The sequence below is a fragment of the Rhinoraja longicauda genome, chromosome 10, assembly GCF_053455715.1.
Source record: "Rhinoraja longicauda isolate Sanriku21f chromosome 10, sRhiLon1.1, whole genome shotgun sequence".
In the NCBI taxonomy this organism is placed as follows: Eukaryota; Metazoa; Chordata; class Chondrichthyes; order Rajiformes; family Arhynchobatidae; genus Rhinoraja; species Rhinoraja longicauda.
The window spans coordinates 27,371,168-27,389,786 of NC_135962.1; the positions used below are offsets into that span (position 1 = coordinate 27,371,168).

Below are 18,619 nucleotides of genomic sequence, written 5' to 3' on the forward strand. Positions count from 1 at the left end.
GATAGAGTGGATGTGAGGAGAATATTTCCACTAGTAGAAGAGTCTAGGACCAGTGGCCATAGCTTCAGAATAAAAGGACACATCTTTAGAAAGGAGATGAGGAGGAACTTTAGTCAGGGAATTCATTGCCACAGATGGCTGTGGAGGTCGTCATTGGGTATTTTTAAGGCATTGATAGACAGATTCTTGATTAGTAAGGGTATCAATGGTTATAGGGAGAGGGCAGGAGAAGGGGCTTGAGAGGGAAAGATAGGAATGGCGGAGTAGACTTGATGGCCTAATTCAGCTCCTATAACTTATGAAATTATGAAGAGGGTTTTATTTATGATCAAATATCCTGAAATGGAACAGTGAAATTCTTATTTCAAACAACATCTATCGAGAAAGAAAGAAATAACATTTTAGATTGATGCAAAATGCTAATGTAGTTTAATTTCTCATTCAGTATCAGATAGATCTAATTAGTTTGTGGATTATTTCAGTTTATGAACTAAACATTATGCAACATTAGTTTTACCTTAAAATATTTGGACAATATTTTCCTCTAATCCTAAATCTAAGGGTGGCATGGTGGGGTAACGGTAGAGTTGCTGCCTCACAGCGCAGGAGACCCAAGATCGATCCCGACTAAGGGTGCTGTCTGTACGGGGTTTGTATGTTCTCCCCATGACTGCGTGGGTTTTCCCCGGTGGCTCCGATTTCCTCCCACACTCCATAGACATACAGAGTTGTAGGTTAATTTGGCTTCAGTAAAAATTATAAATTGTCCCTCGGGTGTAGGATAATGTTAGTGCACGCTGGTCGGCGCGGACTTGGTGAGCCGAACGGCCCTTTTTTTTGCGCTATATCTCTAAACTAAACTAAACTAAAGTGAAGTGACATGAAAGGCACCTTGTCCATTTCTAACGTGGCCTCCCAATTTGCTTCACTTTTATATATATCACCCAACACACTAACTGCTAAATGTTGCAAAGGTGTTAAAATTTGCATGCCTCTTTTGTTACAATTTTGTTACATTGTAGGTGGGAAATGCAAGCACAATGTAGGATTTAGGTTCTTTATAGATCAGTCTCTCAATCCTTTGACATGCCCACTTTGATCTACGTTAACATCCTGCTACAATCTTACAAATTGCGCATTGCAACGCACTCATTAAAATTACACTGGCCCCATGCTCTTACTTTCATCCGAGCCTTTTATCGAAGCACTTCCCTCTGGAAGGCGACTCCGGACTGTCAAAGCAGCCACAGCCAGACATAAAAACAGCTTTTAAAACATAAAAACAGGTTGTTGGCTGCAACCTTCCCCCCATTGACAAACTACACTGCAAGGCCCAGGAAGCGAGCGGGCAAGATCATCCCTGACCCCTCTCACCCTGGCCACAAACTCTTCGAAGCACTTCCCTCTGGAAGGCGACTCCGGACTGTCAAAGCAGCCACAGCCAGACGTAAAAACAGCTTTTTTCCATGAGTGATAGTTCTACTCAATAACCAAAGTCTGTAGTCTCTTTTTTTGCTCTGGTTTAGACCGTAATATTGTATCCTTATTGTTTTGATGTGGTTATGCTTTATTCTTAATTGTTAATTGTATGTTTGTGTTGTCATTTGTGAGCGGAGCACCAAGGCACATTTCTTGTATATGCATACTTGGCCAATAAACTTATTCATTCATTCATTCAGAATTTTCAATTAAAGTGAAACACTTTCCGTTCCTGACATGATCTGCCCACTTTCAGTGAAGGTAAAATGCATCTTTAGTGCTATCTATATTCTAAAACTCTCATTTGTTTGTTTGTTTGTTCATGAACTACAGCCAAAACGGTACACGGTAGCGCGACAATTGTAGGCCCACCGTACTCATCGTCGTCCCTTTGGTACTAATGAAAGAAGTTTAATTGAAATTGGTGTTATATTTTTTAAGTTATTCACATTTTAAAGTTTAAATCTATCTCCTAGGGAGCGAGGGAGGGGGAGGGGGAGAAGGGGGAGAGGGGGAGGGAGGGAGGGGGGAGGGAGGGAGGGAGGGAGGGAGGGAGGGAGGGAGGGAGGGAGGGAGGGAGGGAGGGAGGGAGGGAGGGAGGGAGGAAGGGAGGGAGGGAGGGAGGGAGGGAGGGAGGGAGGGAGGGAGGGAGGGAGGGAGGGAGGGAGGGAGGGAGGGAGGGAGGGAGGGAGGGAGGGAGGGAGGGAGGGAGGAGGGAGGGGGGAGGGAGGGAGGGAGGGGGGAGGGAGGGAGGGAGGTGAGGGAGGGAAGGAGGGAGCGGGAGGAGAGGGAAGGGGAGAGAGAGAAGGGAGGAGGGGATAAGGGGGGGTTGAGGGGGATGGAGTGGGGGGGGAAGGAGGAGGGGAGGGGAGGGGAGGGGAGGGGAGGGGAGGGAAGGGGAAGGGGGGAGGGATGGGGGTGGAGGGAGGGGGGTGGAGGGAGGGCGATGGAGGGAGGGGGGTGAGGGGAGGAGGGTTGTTGAGGGGGATGGAGTGGGGGGGAGGGGAATGGTGGAGGGAAAAAGGGGAGGAGAGGGAGGGAGGGAGGGGGGTAGAGGGGAGTGGGGGAGGAGAGGGTGCTGCAGCAATGCAGGAGAGGTTTGGGCCCAACGGGTCCACTTGGTCTAGTTTATTATGAAACCAGTTCTTTGCAAGTTGGAAGAGTCATTGGGAATCAGAGAGATGACAAGAACAAAGTGAAAACTGCAAGAGTTTGAAAAAGGGTCCCGGTCTGAAATGTCACCTATCCATGTTCTCCAGAGATACTGCCTGACCCGTTGATCTACTCCAGTACTTTGGGTCTTTTCAAATGATACTGTAAGTGAATACAGGTGAGGAGGATATTTCCACTAGTGGGAGAATCTAGGACCAGAGGCCATAGTCTCAGAATAAAAAGATGTACCATTAGAAAGGCGATTGCGAGGAATTTCTTTCGTCAGAGGGTGGTGAATCTGTGGAATTCATTGCCACAGAAGGCTGTGGAGGCCAAGTCCATTAATTTTTTTAAGGTTAGTAAAAAATAGATTAGTAAGGGTGTCAGGGGTTATGGGGAGAAGACAGGAGAATGGAGTTGAGAGGGAAAGATAGATCAGCTATGATTGAATGGTGTAGACTTGATGGGCCGAATGCCCTAATTTTAGTCCTACAACATGAACATGAACATGAACATTAGCAGATGGGTGGAGATGGGTGTATAGTATTTTCTTTGACTGACTAGCAGGAAAACAAAAACTTTTCCCTGTATTTTGGTGCACTCCAGACTGGTTGTAGGGGGAAGAAAAAAGCTGGGAAAGAAGGAGGGTCTCCACCTGGAAAGTCACCTATCCATGTTCTCCAGAAATGCTACCCGACCCATTGAGTAACTCCAGTACTTTGTGTCCTTGTGCAGATTAATCATGGTGTGCCTTACAGATGTGCGGTAGAGATTTAATCCAACAATTTATTCCACCAATTTATTCAAGGTAACAATGTGGGGCTGGTGTTGCCTGATGCTGAGTTACTTCAGCACTTTGTGCTCATTTTTGAAAACTGGTATCTGCAGTTCCTTGTTTCTACTCACTGTGGGAGTAGATGGGGTTGTAGTAGGTTTCACTGGATAGTCTATCGACTGTGATGGATTCAGAGGAATCCAGAAAGAAGAGAGAGGTAGACAAAAATTGCTGGAGTAACTCAGCATCTCTGGAGAAAATGAATAGGTAACATTTCAGGTTGAGACCCTTCTTCAGACTGATCTTCTCGACCCAAAACATCACCTGTTCCTTTCCTCCAGAGATGCTACCTGACTCGCTGTTTCTCCAGCATTTTGCATCTGTCTTCAGTGTAAAACAGCATCGGCACGGTGGCGCAGTGGTAGAGTTGCTGCCTTACAGGGTCATAGATCCGGATTTGAACCTGCCTACAGGTGCTGTCTGCACGTAGTTTGAACGTTCTCCCCTTGACCGCATGGCTGCTGCGGTTTCCTCCCGTACAACAAAGATGTACAGGTTAGTAGGTTAATTGGCTTTGGTAAAATTGCAAATTGTAGATTGTCCCTAGTGTGAAGGCTGGTGTTAGTGTAGTGGGTGATCACTGATCGGCACAGATTCGGTGGTCCGAAGGGCCTGTTTCAGCGACGTATCTCTGAACTAAACTAAACTAAATCTGCAGTTCCTTCCAACACAAGAGAAGAGAGGTGTCAGTGATAGCCCAAGTGAATTTGAGAGAAGGGTGGAATAATTTAGGGCAGAATTAAAAGAATTGGGTTGAAGGCAAGGAAGCAGGATTAACTAGGCAGCTTCATTGCATGCTGATGGGGGAAATAGCCACTGCATTGCTTTTATGAGTCCATTAACAATAATAGAGTTTGTGGCATGTCAGACCATTAACCTGCCAGTTTGTCCTCAGAAAACATGAATAGCAATCCCATCAATGGCAGAGAGCTTTGGAATCCCTCGGTTCAAAGAGCTATTTTCTGTCCAAATATGTTGCACATACTCCAGCTGCGTTTATTCCTGAAGTTATTCATATATTTCCCTGCAAAATATTTTGAGAAATAAATCTGTAGGGTTTTTATTTGAACAGATCAACCTTGTTTTCAGAATCTTCCTGGTCAGCCTGCAGCCACAGGCTGGGCACCGCATGAGTGAAATTATTGGGAGAACTAAAATATTTATATGTAGAAACTAGGAACTGCAGATGCTGATTTACAAAAAAAACGACTGGAGTAACTTAGCAGGTCAGGCAGCTTCTCTGGAGAACATAAATACGGCGATGTTTTGGGTCTGGAGCCTTCTTCAGATTTCAGTCTGAAGAAGGGTCCCGACCCGAAACGTTGCCCATCCATGTTCTCCAGAGACTTGTACTGTAATAATACAAATTCCATATCTATGACATGTAGGTCGGTCAAAACATTGCAGATATCTCAGTTAATGTCTAATGCCAGAGATAATGGATCCAAACTTATGTGAAATCTAGAAATAGGTTTACACAAAATGACACAAAGTGCTGGAGTAACTCAACCGGTTCAGGCAGCATCTCTGGAGAACATAGATAGGTGACATTTTGGGACGGGACTCTTCTTCAGACTTTTGCTCTGGTGACAAATCAACCCAATTTGTTTACTTTTAAATTCGTAAAAGATTGTACATGTCCACCACCTATTTTCCAGCAACTGGTGATCCACCACCGCCTTTAATCTGGACAAAATTACAAGAGCGCACTTGAAATCCCTCCTGGAAGTCCCGATAAAAATGTGATGCCCAGGCCAGGTGATGCTGACGATCTCGACCTCATTGGGACTTCCACACCGATCGGCGGCTCGAATTAGCCCGCTCTGGCCAGGGCTCTGGAACTCCGGCCCAGCCTGAGCCGGCCGATCAGTTCCCATAGCTGACATCCAAGGCCGACTTTGCAGGCCGGTATCTCACCCCCTCGGCCCCACGGCCGCCTAGGCGGACTATTCCGGTGTCTTTGGACTCCTCTCGGAGGCCATGACCTCTGTTGGTCCGGCAACACGGATAATCCAGAATGGGTCTGGAACCATGGATGTCGGAAAATCGGTGGTGGATCTGTATTACTCAGTGTTATGGGCACTTAAAATATTACTGTAGTGCTCTACAGTGGCCCCTTGTATTTTTGTGGTCATCCTTTATTTAAAACCTGGACACCCTGTAGCCTTAGGTTGAGCTTTTATTCTGAGGCTGTGATCATAGACTCTCTCATTATTGAAAACATCCTCTCCACATCCATGATATTTCAGCCTTCCATTATTCAGTAAGTTTAAATGAGGTTCCCCCCTCATCCTTCTAAACTCTAGTGTGCATTGGCACAGAGCCATCGAATGCTCTTCATAGGTTAACCCAATCATTCTCGTAAACCTCCGCCAAACCCTCTCCAAACGCCAGCACATCCTTCCTCAGATATGGGCCCCAAAACTGCTCATCATATTACAAACGTGGTCTGACCAGTGCCTTATAAAACTGCTCATAAAGATCTCTTCCAACTTCTAATGCCATTGACGTCATTGTCAAGAGAAAATCGACACAAAAAATGGCAGGGAGAGAAATCCTATGCATCAAATGACCCAGTAATACAACATTTGACCATAAGAATCGGTCCCTAAAGCTGAGCCGTTATCATTTTATGTAAAAATTGCACCAGCCAAGCAAAGGTTGTGCGGAATCATTTACTTCAGTTTACAGCTTCCCGTTGGCAAACAAAATGATCTCATACCTGATGAAGAAAGAAGTTGCAGCAGAGGTGCCAGAGGAAATCCTCCCAGACAATAATGAACTCGGAGCGGCTGGAGTCCCTGCCACCAAGGTCTGCCCGTTGCTGTTCTGTGGCATGACGGTCTCTTGAGATAAACCTTCTTTCCCATTCTCCGTCATTGTTGCTTGTGTCTAAAAAAAAACAAAAAGTAAACAGTCAAGGATGGATGAAGAACTGACTGGTGAAGCATTTCGCTTTATGTCATTGGCGTCTGGGTGCTTCATGTGTTTCGCCAGTCTAGTGGTGATGACTAGAGTTAATTAATGTGGACAAGCATATCTTACAACGTCCAGCATCAGAGGTTACAACCAGGGATTCACAAGACAAGCAGCGTACAACTAAGAGGTTTTGGTCAGAGTAATGCACAGTTAAACAGGCTGACAACCATGAAATAATGGGGATATATAAACCGATTTCCATTATTGTCACACATTTTATCATTCAATTGCAGAGTTGCTTGCCTTTTGTAATGAATATCTGCCATACATGGTTTGTCACTAGTCCATCACTTAGGGTTACTACCTGTTTAAGTGGCGGCTCATACAATCGTAATGAATCACACCACCTGCAAGGTCATTTATCTTCCCTCTTTAAAAATATAACTTTCCTTAAACTATGCCACTTTTTTAACCATAATTTACAATTGTGCCTTCATCAAGCAGATACCTCTTTATGCTTTCCAAACAGAGACTGCTCCAAGCTTATAACTAAGACATATAGAGTCAGAGAGTCATAGAGTCGTACAGCATGGAAACAGGACCTTCGGCTCAGCAGTGAGAGAGTCCAGGAACAGAGAGCACAGCTTCAGAATAAAAGGACGTACTTTTGGAAAGGAGATGAGGAGGAATTTCTTTAGCCAGAGGGTGGTGAGTCTGTGGAATTCATCGCCTCAAACGGCTGTGGAGGCCAAGACATTGGGTATTTGTAAGGGGGAGGTCAACAGGTTTTTGATTAGTAAGGGTGTCAGAGATTATGGGGAAAAGGCAGGAAAGTGGGGATGAGAGAGAAAGATAGATCAGCAAAGATTGAATGGTGAAATAGACTCGATGGGTCGAATGGCCTAATTCTGCTCCAATGAGTCATGAACGTGCCCATGCCAATCAAGTTGCCCCGAAATATTCAGTAATGACATGCTTACAGTAAAGTAAAATATTATACTTTCCAAAACCAGGATAAAATCATGAACACTAATACACAATGATGGCTATTTTAATAGTTCAACTAAAAAAGCATTGGTCAAGACCTTTATTTTTGGAAACGGCACTTGATTAGTGAAGTGGTATTGCATCGAAAATAAATCCATGTATTTCATTATTGATTAAGTAAGTTAGGGTGGCACAGTGGCACAGCTGGTAGAATTGCTGCCTCACAGCGCCAGAGACCCACGATCGATCCTGACATTGGGTGCTGTCTGTGCAGAGTTTGTATGGTCTCCCTGTGACCGCGTGGGGTTTTTCTGGTGGCTCCAGTTTCCTCCCACATCGAAGAGTGGATGCAAAAGTGAGATAACCATAGAACCAGTGTGCGGGTGATCGGAGGTCGGCAAGGGCTCAGTGGGCCAAGGAGCCTGTTTCCACACTGTATATCTAAACGAAACTAGTTCAGATGGACATAGGCGTGATTTCCTTCATTAATGCTACATTTCCTGTTTTAACATCACCTTTCATGCTTTGTCATTTTTGTTGCAAACTATAGTCTAATTATATAGTCTATATAGATATATATAGTCTAAACTAAATGAAAGATATATTTTGCAACAAAAATGATGTAAGCATGAAAGGTGAATATGTTAAAACAAGAAATATAGCATTAATGAGAAAAGCATGTCCATTTTCTATTGTCATCTCAGCTAGACTGAGCCACCTAACATGGTAGGCTAATTTCAAACCATCAGTGCATGGATTTGAACAAAGCAGTTGCAGATACATAAGCGTTTTTGAAGCTAATTTAATATTTTCTTTCATTAGTCAAATCAATATATGCATACTTATTGGGTTTTAGATAAGATCGATGCTTTAGATCTATTTTGAAGGTGAGGGAGATTAATTGATGAGCACATGTAAAAATAGATTAAGTATATACTAGGAGATTAGTTTAATGAAGCTGGCCATATTAAAAGGAGTCAAAAGATATGCTGTAACCCATGTTATTCAATGTTTCCCAACCTATCATTAAATGTTTCCTAATCCTATAATTAAATGTTTCTAACTTATCTACTAAGGCCCTACAGCTGCATTTACTAAGCCATTACGACTTTTTACTATGTAGAAACAAGGAACTGCGCGTACTGGTTTACACAAACAGATACAAAGTGCTGGAGCAACGCAGCAGACCAGGCAGCATCGTGGTATAGTTTAGTTTATAGATACAGAGTGGAGTCCGTGCCGACCAGATTTCACCCCGACTCTAGTTCTATCCTACACACTAGTGGCAATATACAGAAGCCAATTAATCTACAAACCTGAATGTCTTTGGAGTGTGAGAGGAAACCGGAGCACCTGGAGAAAACCCATATGGTCACAGGGAGGACATACAAACTTAGTTTAGTTGTAGTTTTGTTTATTGTCACGTGTATCGAGGTTCAGTGAAAAGCTTTTTTGTTGCGTGCGATCCAGTCTGCAGAAAGACTGCACGGACAGCTCCTGGGCACCAGAGATCAGTACAATCTTGACTACGTATGCTGTCCCTCTGGAGTTTGTAGGTTCTCCTTGTGCCCTCATGGGTTTACTCTGGGTGCTCCACTTTTCTCCCACACTCCAAAGACGTACAGGTTTGTAGGTTAATTGGCTTCTGGAAATTGTCCCTAGTGTGTAGGATAGAAAGGGCGATTGCTGGTCGACGCAGATTCACTGGGCTGAAGGGTCTGTTTCCACACTGTATACCTAAACTAAACTAAACTACTCCTGTAGTCAGATCAAACCCGGGTCTCTGGCGCTGTGAGGCAGCAACTCTACCGCTGTGCTCTGGAGAACATCTCTGGCGTGGTCTCTTGTGAATCACATTCCTCTGCCCATTTCAGTTTCTAGATTTACTAATCCTTGTTTTTAAGTATCTTCCAACAGGTTTGCTGCAGGTAATAATGTGTAAAATGAAATTCTAGTTTTAGAGATACAGCGCGGAAACAGGCCCTTCGGCCCACCAAGTCCGCACCGACCAGCGATCCCTACACATTAACAGTATCCTACATGCACTAGGGACAATTTATGCTGATACCAAGCCAATTAGCTACAAAGCTGTACATCTTTGGTGTGGGAGGCAACCAAAGATCTCGGAGAAAACCCATGCAGTCACGGGGAGAGCGTACATACTCCGCACAGACAGCACTCGTAGTCGTGATCGAACCCGGATCTCCGGCGCTGTAAGGCAGCAACTCTACCACCCGTGTCTACATCAAGCTCTCTCGGTTATTTCATCAAAATCAACTGCAGACATTGCACAGGGACGGTGCCTAATGCCAAATGTTAATGAGGCAAAGAACCTCAATGGAAAAGGGCTCCTAAGCAAATAAATATGTTAAAAAGTTTATTTTTAATTGGTAGATTGGATACACCACATTTGTACAGCCATTATCCTGCTGTCATTCTGAGCCCTTGCCATTGAAAGGAACATAATCTGTGGCTGCTGCTAATCATGTACAGAGGGGCTGCAGAAATCCATGCAGTGCAGGTAAACCACAGAGACATCTGTGCTTTCTAAGACCCTAAGTCTAATGTCACTGAAATCGCCTAAAGATATATCAATTTCCCAGCAATTAATTTCCACTTACTGTCGAGTGTGATGCCTCGGGTCTTTCAGATATGCCTTCCCTTGAAAAGAGAAGCTTAGAACAAAAACACACTTGTTTGCTCAAGTATGAAAAAGAAAACTAACTGGCATGCCTTTTAAGCTGTGTTTTGCCAGCTCACAAAGTGCATCAGTTTCTTTTGTCTGACTGTCTCATATATTCCACTGAAGATAGACACAAAATGTTGGAGTAACTCAGTGGGACAGGCAGCATCTCTGGCGAGGAATGGGTGACATTTCGGGTCGAGACCCTTCTTCAGAAATATTCCACTATCTTCATATATTCCACTGTCAGTGATGCCAAACATAAATTGGAGGAACAGCACCTCATATTTCGCTTGGGCAGCTTACAATCCAGCAGTATGAACATTGAATTCTCTAACTTCAAGTAAACATTGGATCCCCCTCGGTCTCTGTCCCTCCCCCACCCTAGTCACCGTACTAGTTTCACTGCGTTTCAGTGTCCTTATAATTCTTTATTACCTATCCCACAGCCAACAATGGACCATTGTGGGCTCCACCTTTCCTTGATTGTTGTTGATTTTTTCATATTTTCCATTCATTTGTCCTATATCTATCATTTCCCTTTTTTCCTGAGTCTCAGTCTGGTCTCGACCCGAAATGTCACCTATTCCTTTTCTCCAGCGATGCTGCCTGACCCGCTGAGTTACTCCAGCTTTTTGTGTCTGCCTTCTGTCTCATATATTCTATAATTTGCAAAACTGACTTAAATCTGCAAATCTCTTATCTGTATCATCAAAATGCAAGATTAGAAGCAACTGATTCTGACAACAATGCCTTCTTTGATCCTTCATTTAATTCTTAAATTGGATGAGTGACTTTTAACGAGTTTCTAATTCCTGCTGAAGATGTTATGTTGTTATATTAAACATCAGGTTTAAATCTAAACATCAGGTTTCAATCCAAATGTACACAATATTGCCAGAAGAATTAAAGCTGTGAATGATGTTTGCTGACAGGCCACGACTTTTTATGTTGCTACATTTACTCCCCAAGGCCAAAATGACCAAGGGAAGTGTTTCACTGTTTACCAAGTGACACTTACTTGCTCTGTCGTAATTTTTATTCGTCTGAATGCATTGACAGGAGGTCCACATTAAAGAAGTGAGGAATTTAGCGAGTCTGTGACAACCTTCTTTAGGATTTGTTCAGAGGTTTACTCAGAATAGGTACTTTACTTTGAAGTGCCTTTTGCAATTGGTCCTGCATTTTACAGCCCTATTCCTCAACCATAAACCAAGGACAAAAGTTTAAATTGCTCAGTCCATCGCCCATTATTGTATAAAATAAAACCATAAGTTTTGTGATGTTTGAACAGGCAAATGTTTTACAAATCAAGAGTCAAGAGTGTTTTATTGTCAAAAGTCCCAGACTGAGCAATGAAATTCTTACTCATAGCAGCACAAATATAAATATATATACATAAAAACAGACAAACAATAATAGTGCAAAATGACAAAACCAATGTCCCCCAGTCTATGTAGTTCTGAGCTTATTTGGAGGTTGTAGGGTTTAATAGCCTGATGGGGTTGTAGGGAAGAAGTTGCTCCTGAACCTGGACGTTATAGTTTTCAGGCTCCTATGGCTTCTTCCTTATGGTAGCAATAAAATGAGAGTGTGGCCAGGGTGGTGTGGGTCTCTGATGATGCTGGCTGCCTTTTTCAGACAGTGACTCCCGTAAATCCTTTGCTGGTGGGGAGGATAGTACCCATGATGGACTGGACAATGTTCACCACATTTTGCAATCTTTTTCGCTCCTGGGCGTTCAATTTGTGGAACCAGGCCATGATGCCTTTGGGCATTATAAATGGGCAGTAAGTTCTCAAATTTTAAGCAACTACATAACCCTTTCCCTACCTTATCCATATCATCCCCCCCCCCCACCTTCTTTTCCCCTTTTTGCTTCCAGTAATGATAGTTGAGGCAGGTACCATAACAGCATTTAATACCACTACTATCTACCTCATTACTATCTACCTCGAACTATCTTAAAATCTACTGGACTTTATCTTGCATTAAACGTTATTCCCTTTATCATGTATCTGTACACTGTGGACAGCTTGATTGTAATCATGTATATTCTTTCCACTGACAGAATAGCATGCAACAAGAAAGCTTTTCATTGTACCTCGGTACATGTGACAAAAACTAATCTAAACTAAGACAAAAACTAATCTAAACTCATCTAAACTAAACTAAACTAAACTAAACATTTAGTTTGGATAGAAAAGGTTGAGAGAAATATAGAAACATAGAAACATAGAAAATAGGTGCAGGAGTAGGCCATTCGGCCCTTCGAGCCTGCACCGCCATTCAATATGATCATGGCTGATCATCCAGCTCAGTAACCTGTACCTGCCTTCTCTCCATACCCCCTGATCCCTTTAGCCACAAGGGCCACATCTAACTCCCTCTTAAATATAGCCAATGAACTGGCCTCAACTACCTTCTGTGGCAGAGAATTCCACAGACTCATCACTCTCTGTGTGAAGAAATGTTTTCTCATCTCGGTCCTAAAAGACTTCCCCCTTATCCTTAAGCTGTGACCCCTGGTTCTGGACTTCCCCAACATCGGGAACAATCTTCCCGCATCTAGCCTCTCCAACCCCTTAAGAATTTTATATGTTTCAATAAGATCCCCCCTCAGTCTTCTAAATTCCAGCGAGTATAAGCCTAGTCTATCCAGTCTAGCCTAGTCTATCCAGTCTAGGGCCAAACTTAGGCATGTGGGGTCAATGTAGATGGGGCATCTTGGTCAGAATGGGCAAGTTGGACCGAAGGGCCATTTTCTGTGCTGTATGACTCTATGGCTCTAAAGTAGAATAGAGCAAAGGGAATGTATAGGAAGGAACTGCAGATGCTGGTTTAAACCGTAGATAGACACAAAAAGCTGGAGTAACTCAGCGGGACAGGCAGCATCTCTGGAGAGAAGAAATGGGTGACGTTTCAGGTTGAGACCCTTCTTCAGACTGGTCAGGGATAAAGGAAACGAGAGATATAGATGATGATGTAAAGAGATAAGGTCAGGGTAGCTGACAGGTGGGACTTTTTACGATCTCAGTACTGTCATACTGTCTTGGTCGCCACGGGCAAGTTTGGCCTGTTTCTATGCCAAAGGTCCCTATGACTATATGAGGACACTTTTTATCACACCATGCTGATTTTATTAGGCATGGATTAAAGCAGCACAAACACACATGCTGGACTTTACCAAGGGTGGGGGTAAGTATACAAGCATTGTGTTTTGACACTTGTACCTCAAATGTGACTTAAACAATCGAGAATTGCAAGGTGTTTGCCTATAACAGCACCATAAATCAGCTTTATTTTAATGACCCTAGTTAAAAATTGGTGCCACATCATTACCACATGGAAGTTATGAAAATATTTTAACATTCTGGCCTGTAACGATGTGTGCCATCAATCTGCTGGATTCTTAACAATACGTCTACCAGAATACTTCTTCTCCAAAAGCTATTCTGTGAATTGTTGGCAAACGATGTTGAGCAACGCAGAGGCTGATGCCTTTCAACACCAGAGATGCAGGTTTGATCCTGACTCCGGGCGTTGTATGTGTGGAGTTTGTATGATCTCCCTTTTGACCAGGTGGGCTTACTCCAGGTACTCTGGTATCCTCCCACGTCCCAAAGACGTGCGGGTTTGTAGGTTAATTAGCCTCTGTAAATTGTCCCGAGGGTGTAGGGTGGATGAGAAAGTGGGATAACATGGAACTAGTATGAATAAGTGATCTCATAGAAGAATCTGAAGAAGGGCCACAACGCAAAACATCACCTATCCAAGTTTTACAGAGATGCTGCCTGTCCCGTTGAGTTACTCCAGCACTTTGTGTTCATTTTGAGAATGGGTCATAAGGTCATAAGTGATAGAAGTAAAATTAGGCCATTCGGCCTATCAAATCTCCTCCGCCATTCAATCATGGCTGATCTATCTCTCCCTTCTAACCCCATTCTCCTGCCTTCTCCCCATAACCTCTGGTACCTGTACTAATCGAGAGTCTAGCTATCTCTGCCTTAAAAATATCCACTGACCTGGTGATCTTAGTCTGTGTGGACTCGATGGGCGGATAGGCCTTTTTAAATGCTATATCTCTGCACTAATCTATAGATAAATATTCCAGTGGACACAAGATTAAAAATCTTTCATAGAACTTGAAGCTTTTGTCACAACACAATATGCTTTATTGCTGACTATTTTCACAAGTTCTTATTGGCTGGTACTTACCTCATATAGTGCTGCCTGCTCATTTTATATTACCTCAGCCCGGAATTAAATTCTCTTTACATTACCAATGGTCTCACATTGAGTCATAGAAATAAATGTGAATTAGAAAACAATTACTGGTGGAGCAGTAGGCTCAAATCAATGCAACAAAACAAATTTAAAAAAATTATATTCGACAAATTCAATATTGGAGCAACCCAAATGACTTTCAAGTCTCAAAAATAATTTTACAATAATGATTCCTTCTACTGATAAATACTTTAAAACACAACCCTCATTAGACAAATGCAGGTTTAATTCACATTAAATTGGATCTCCGAAAAATTCACAGAGGGAACGAGCCAATCTGACTCCATCATAATATTCCATTGGTGACTTACTGCAGTATTGAATTTGAACAAACTAGACCACATTTGCAAGATAAAATATTTGAAAGACTTCTTGATGTTTTGAGTTATTCTTGTGTGCCTTTATAATCAAAAGTCATAGGGTTGGTCTCAGAAACAGTGTGATCACATTTAGCGGTTTCCACTTCCTCCTGAGACTATTGACAACAATAACACGGTATCCTATTAGCTGTATTTATTATTGTTAATGTCGTAACCAAACAAACAAAAAATCCAATTTAATCAAGGGCACCAATAAAGCAAGACTGAAATAACTTATGACAAAGTCATAAAAACCATACTGAGTCCATCAACTGTGAATCAAGTCTTCACAAGACAAATTCAATGCCACTAACCCACCATGTCATACACATGGGAACAGGAAAATATATGCCACTATCATATTCCATCTTAACGAATGCAAGACTTTCAATTCCTGCATTTTCTTTATTTAAGAAGTCAATTAAGGAGGTTGAAATATAAATTAAATTAGAACCACTGAATGACTACAACCTGATCAGGATTTACAGGAAGGAACTGCAGATGCTGGTTTATTCCAAAGATAAGACGCAAAATGCTGGAGTAACTCAGCGGGTCAGGCAACACCTCTGGAGAAAAGGAACAGGTGACGTTTCAGGTCGGAACTCTTTAGGCTGAAAAATAAGAGGTGGGGGGGTGGGGAGTAGGGGGGGAGAACTGGTGGCGAGAAAAGGCCAGAAGAAATCATGGCCGCCAACAGATGACCTCAGGAAGAGTGGAGCCCTTAATGGCCCATTGTTTGCTGGGGAACATGTGCTAATGGATGCGAACAGTGGGACTGGTAGGTTGACCAGTATTGGAGAGGGTGGGAGGGGGCAAGAGTTGGGAGGGGGAAGAGATTGAATGCAGGAGTTACTTGAAATTAGAGAAATCAATACTCATACTGCTGGGTTGTAAGCAGCCAAAGCAAAATATGAGGTGCTGTTCCTCCAGTTTGCAAATGGTCTCATTCTCACAGAGGAGGAGGCCTAGGACAGAAAGGTCAGTATGGGAATGGGAAGGATACTTAAAATGTTTGGCAACCGGGAGATCGCGCAGGCCAGGGCAGACTGAGTGAAGGTGTTCAGTGATTTAGTGCAGGACCATAGTTATACAATTCACAAATACTCGCTTGGCCACACAGTTTAAATTCTGCCATCACACAATAGTGTAGAGTACAGTTACTGAACACTGCATTCACAATTTCCTCCATGCACTGGGTAGATAGAAACAAAAAATGTTGGCGATACTCAGTAGGTCGGGCAGTGTCTGTGAAGAAATAGTTATTCATATAGATGCTCTTTCTTCACCAAATATAGACATAAATGCTGGAGTAACTCAGCGGGTCAGGTAGCATCTCTGGAGAAAAGGTATAGATGACATTTCGGGGCAAGACCTTCTTCAGATTCCTTTCAGACTGCACAGTGGCGCAGCGGTAGAGTTGCTGCCTTACAGTGCCAGAAGCCCAGTTTCGACCCTGACTACAGGTGCCGTCCTTGTGACTGCATGGGTTTTCTCCGGGTGCTCCGGTTTATCATATCATATCATATATATACAGCCGGAAACAGGCCTTTTCGGCCCACCAAGTCCGTGCCGCCCAGTGATCCCCGTACATTAACACTATCCTACACCCACTAGGGACAATTTTTACATTTACCCAGCCAATTAACCTACATACCTGTACGTCTTTAGTTTCCTCCCACAATCTAAAGACGAGCAGGTCTGTAGGGCAATTAGCTTCCATAAGCTGTCCCATGTGTGTAGGATAGAACTCATGAAGAGGTGATCGTTGGTCGGTGCAGATTTGGTGGACCGAAGGGCCTGTTTCCATACTGTATCTCTAAAACTAATACTGCGAAGGAAACATTAGGAGAGCGTTTGAATTTAGGAGTTGCCTTTTGGCAAGAGGTTTAGGGTGGAAATTCAAGTGCTCAGGGTACAGGTTTGTAAGCTAATTGGCTTCAGTAAAATTGTAAATTGTCCCTCGTGTGTGTAAGATGGTGTCAGTGTGCGGGGTTCATTGGTCGGCGTGGACTCGGTGGGCTGAAGAACCTATTTCCGCGCTGTATCTCTAAACTAAACTAAACTAAACTAAACTAAACTAAACTAAACTAAACTAAACTAAACTAAACTAAACTAAACTAAAGAATGTGTAGGAAGGAACTGCAGATGCCAGTTTACACCAAAGTTAGACGTAAAATATTGGAGTAAGTCAGCGGGTCAGGCAGCATCTCTGGATAGAAGGAATGGGTGACATTTCGCGTCGAGACCCTTCATCAGACTAAAGGGAATTAAAGGCATGGCAGGAAATGATGGGACAGAGCAAGTAGGGACAAACAAAGAACCAGAATTGGAGTAAGCTAGCAGATTGTAAGAAGCAAGGCCACAAGGGAGTTGAATAGAGGGCAAGAATTTTTTTAATTGAGCTAGTTACAGTATGTTATAGAATGAATAGCTCTGTGATATTCAAAGACTCTAATCAAAAATTACACACAAGAAAAAAATTGGGGGATTAAAAATTATACATGCAGCTTTCCTTATGATAACAGATGGTGGAAGCTGTGGGAATCCAAAATGTCTTTATTGCATTAATGATATAATACAGTATACTAATGATACTACAATTGCAAACGAACTCTGCATATGCTATCTGGCTTTCTCCATTTGCCAACATCATCTGGTTATCTTCTAAGCTCCTGTTGCTCACAGATTGATAAATTCTATCTTCTCTTGTGGATAATTTCTACAGTAGCTTCTTGCCACAGTTGTGCTGTGTTTCAGAAACCGAGGCACACTGCAGATGAGACAAACACAGATGCAGTGGCTAGAATAGCTGGCTGTTTAGAGATGCAGCGTAGAAACAGGGCTTGGGTAGGACAGCAGTGCAGCGGTAGAGTTGCTGCCTTACAGCCCCAGGGACCCGGGTTCAATCCTGAGTATGGGTGCTGTCTGCATGGATCTTGTACGTTCTCCCTGTGACCACATGGGTTTTATCCCAGGTGCACCGGTTTCCTCCAACACTCCAAAGATATACAGATTTGCAGATTAATTCGCTTTGGTAAAATTGTAAATTGTCCCTAGTGTGTAGGATCCTGCCAGTGTACAGCGTGATCGCTGGTCGTTGCGGAATCGGTGGGCCGAAGGGCCTGTTTCCACACTATATCTCTCTAAAGTCTAAAATCTAAAGTAAAGGCCCTCCTGCCCAACGAGTCTGTGCTGACCAGCAATCACTTCTACACTCGATCTATCCTACACACAAGGGACAATTTATAGAAGCCAATTAACCTACAAACCCGCATGTGTTTGGAGTGTGGGAGGAAACTGGTGCACCAGAGAAATCCCACATGGTCACGGGGAGAACCTGCAAACTCCGTATAGACAGCACGCATGCTCAGGATCAAACACAGTTCTCTGGTGCTGGAAGACAGCAACTCTACCGCTGCGCCACTGTGCCGCCACTTTGTTCGTATCCCTGCCTGTCACTGGATATGATGCATTGGAGTAGCACTGGGCAGAGGGGCAGAGGGGCAGTGACTGGCAGAGAATGGTCACTAGGCAGAGAGAGCAGAGGGACTCTGTCACTGGGCAGAGGGGCCGTGCTAGGAATGTGCAAGGCCCCAAGGCAGTTATGGTTCTATTGCACATAAAGGCAAAATCATCCTGAGCTATAGAACAGGTTGTAAATGCTGAAGTTTGCACAAAGCCTTTAATAGCAACTGCCTGTGGCTGCAAGGAGTGGTTTTGCAGAGGAAGCCAGTTAGGCAGTGGAGAGGAGAGGCGTTGAGGATCAGAGGGTGAGAGCAGCTGGGTGAGGGCATACAATCTGTCTGAAACATCACCTATCCATGCCCTCCAGAGATGCTGCCTGACCCGCTGAGTTACTCCAGCACTTTGTGCCTATCCTTGGTAAAGCAGCATCTGCAGTTGCTTGCTTCAGAGGTC

The 18,619-nt window shown here is 43.5% G+C and overlaps 1 protein-coding gene across 2 annotated transcripts in view; it reads right to left on the reverse strand.

Annotated features, from left to right (window-relative positions):
• kif26ab (kinesin family member 26Ab) overlaps positions 1-18,619 on the reverse strand; it is a 154,247-nt gene that overhangs the window by 59,659 nt on the left and 75,969 nt on the right. For both annotated transcript variants that reach the window (XM_078407147.1, XM_078407148.1), the window contains exon 4: positions 6,189-6,358. In XM_078407147.1, coding sequence (XP_078263273.1) covers positions 6,189-6,358 — 170 coding nt within the window. The remainder of the gene's footprint in view (positions 1-6,188; positions 6,359-18,619) is intronic.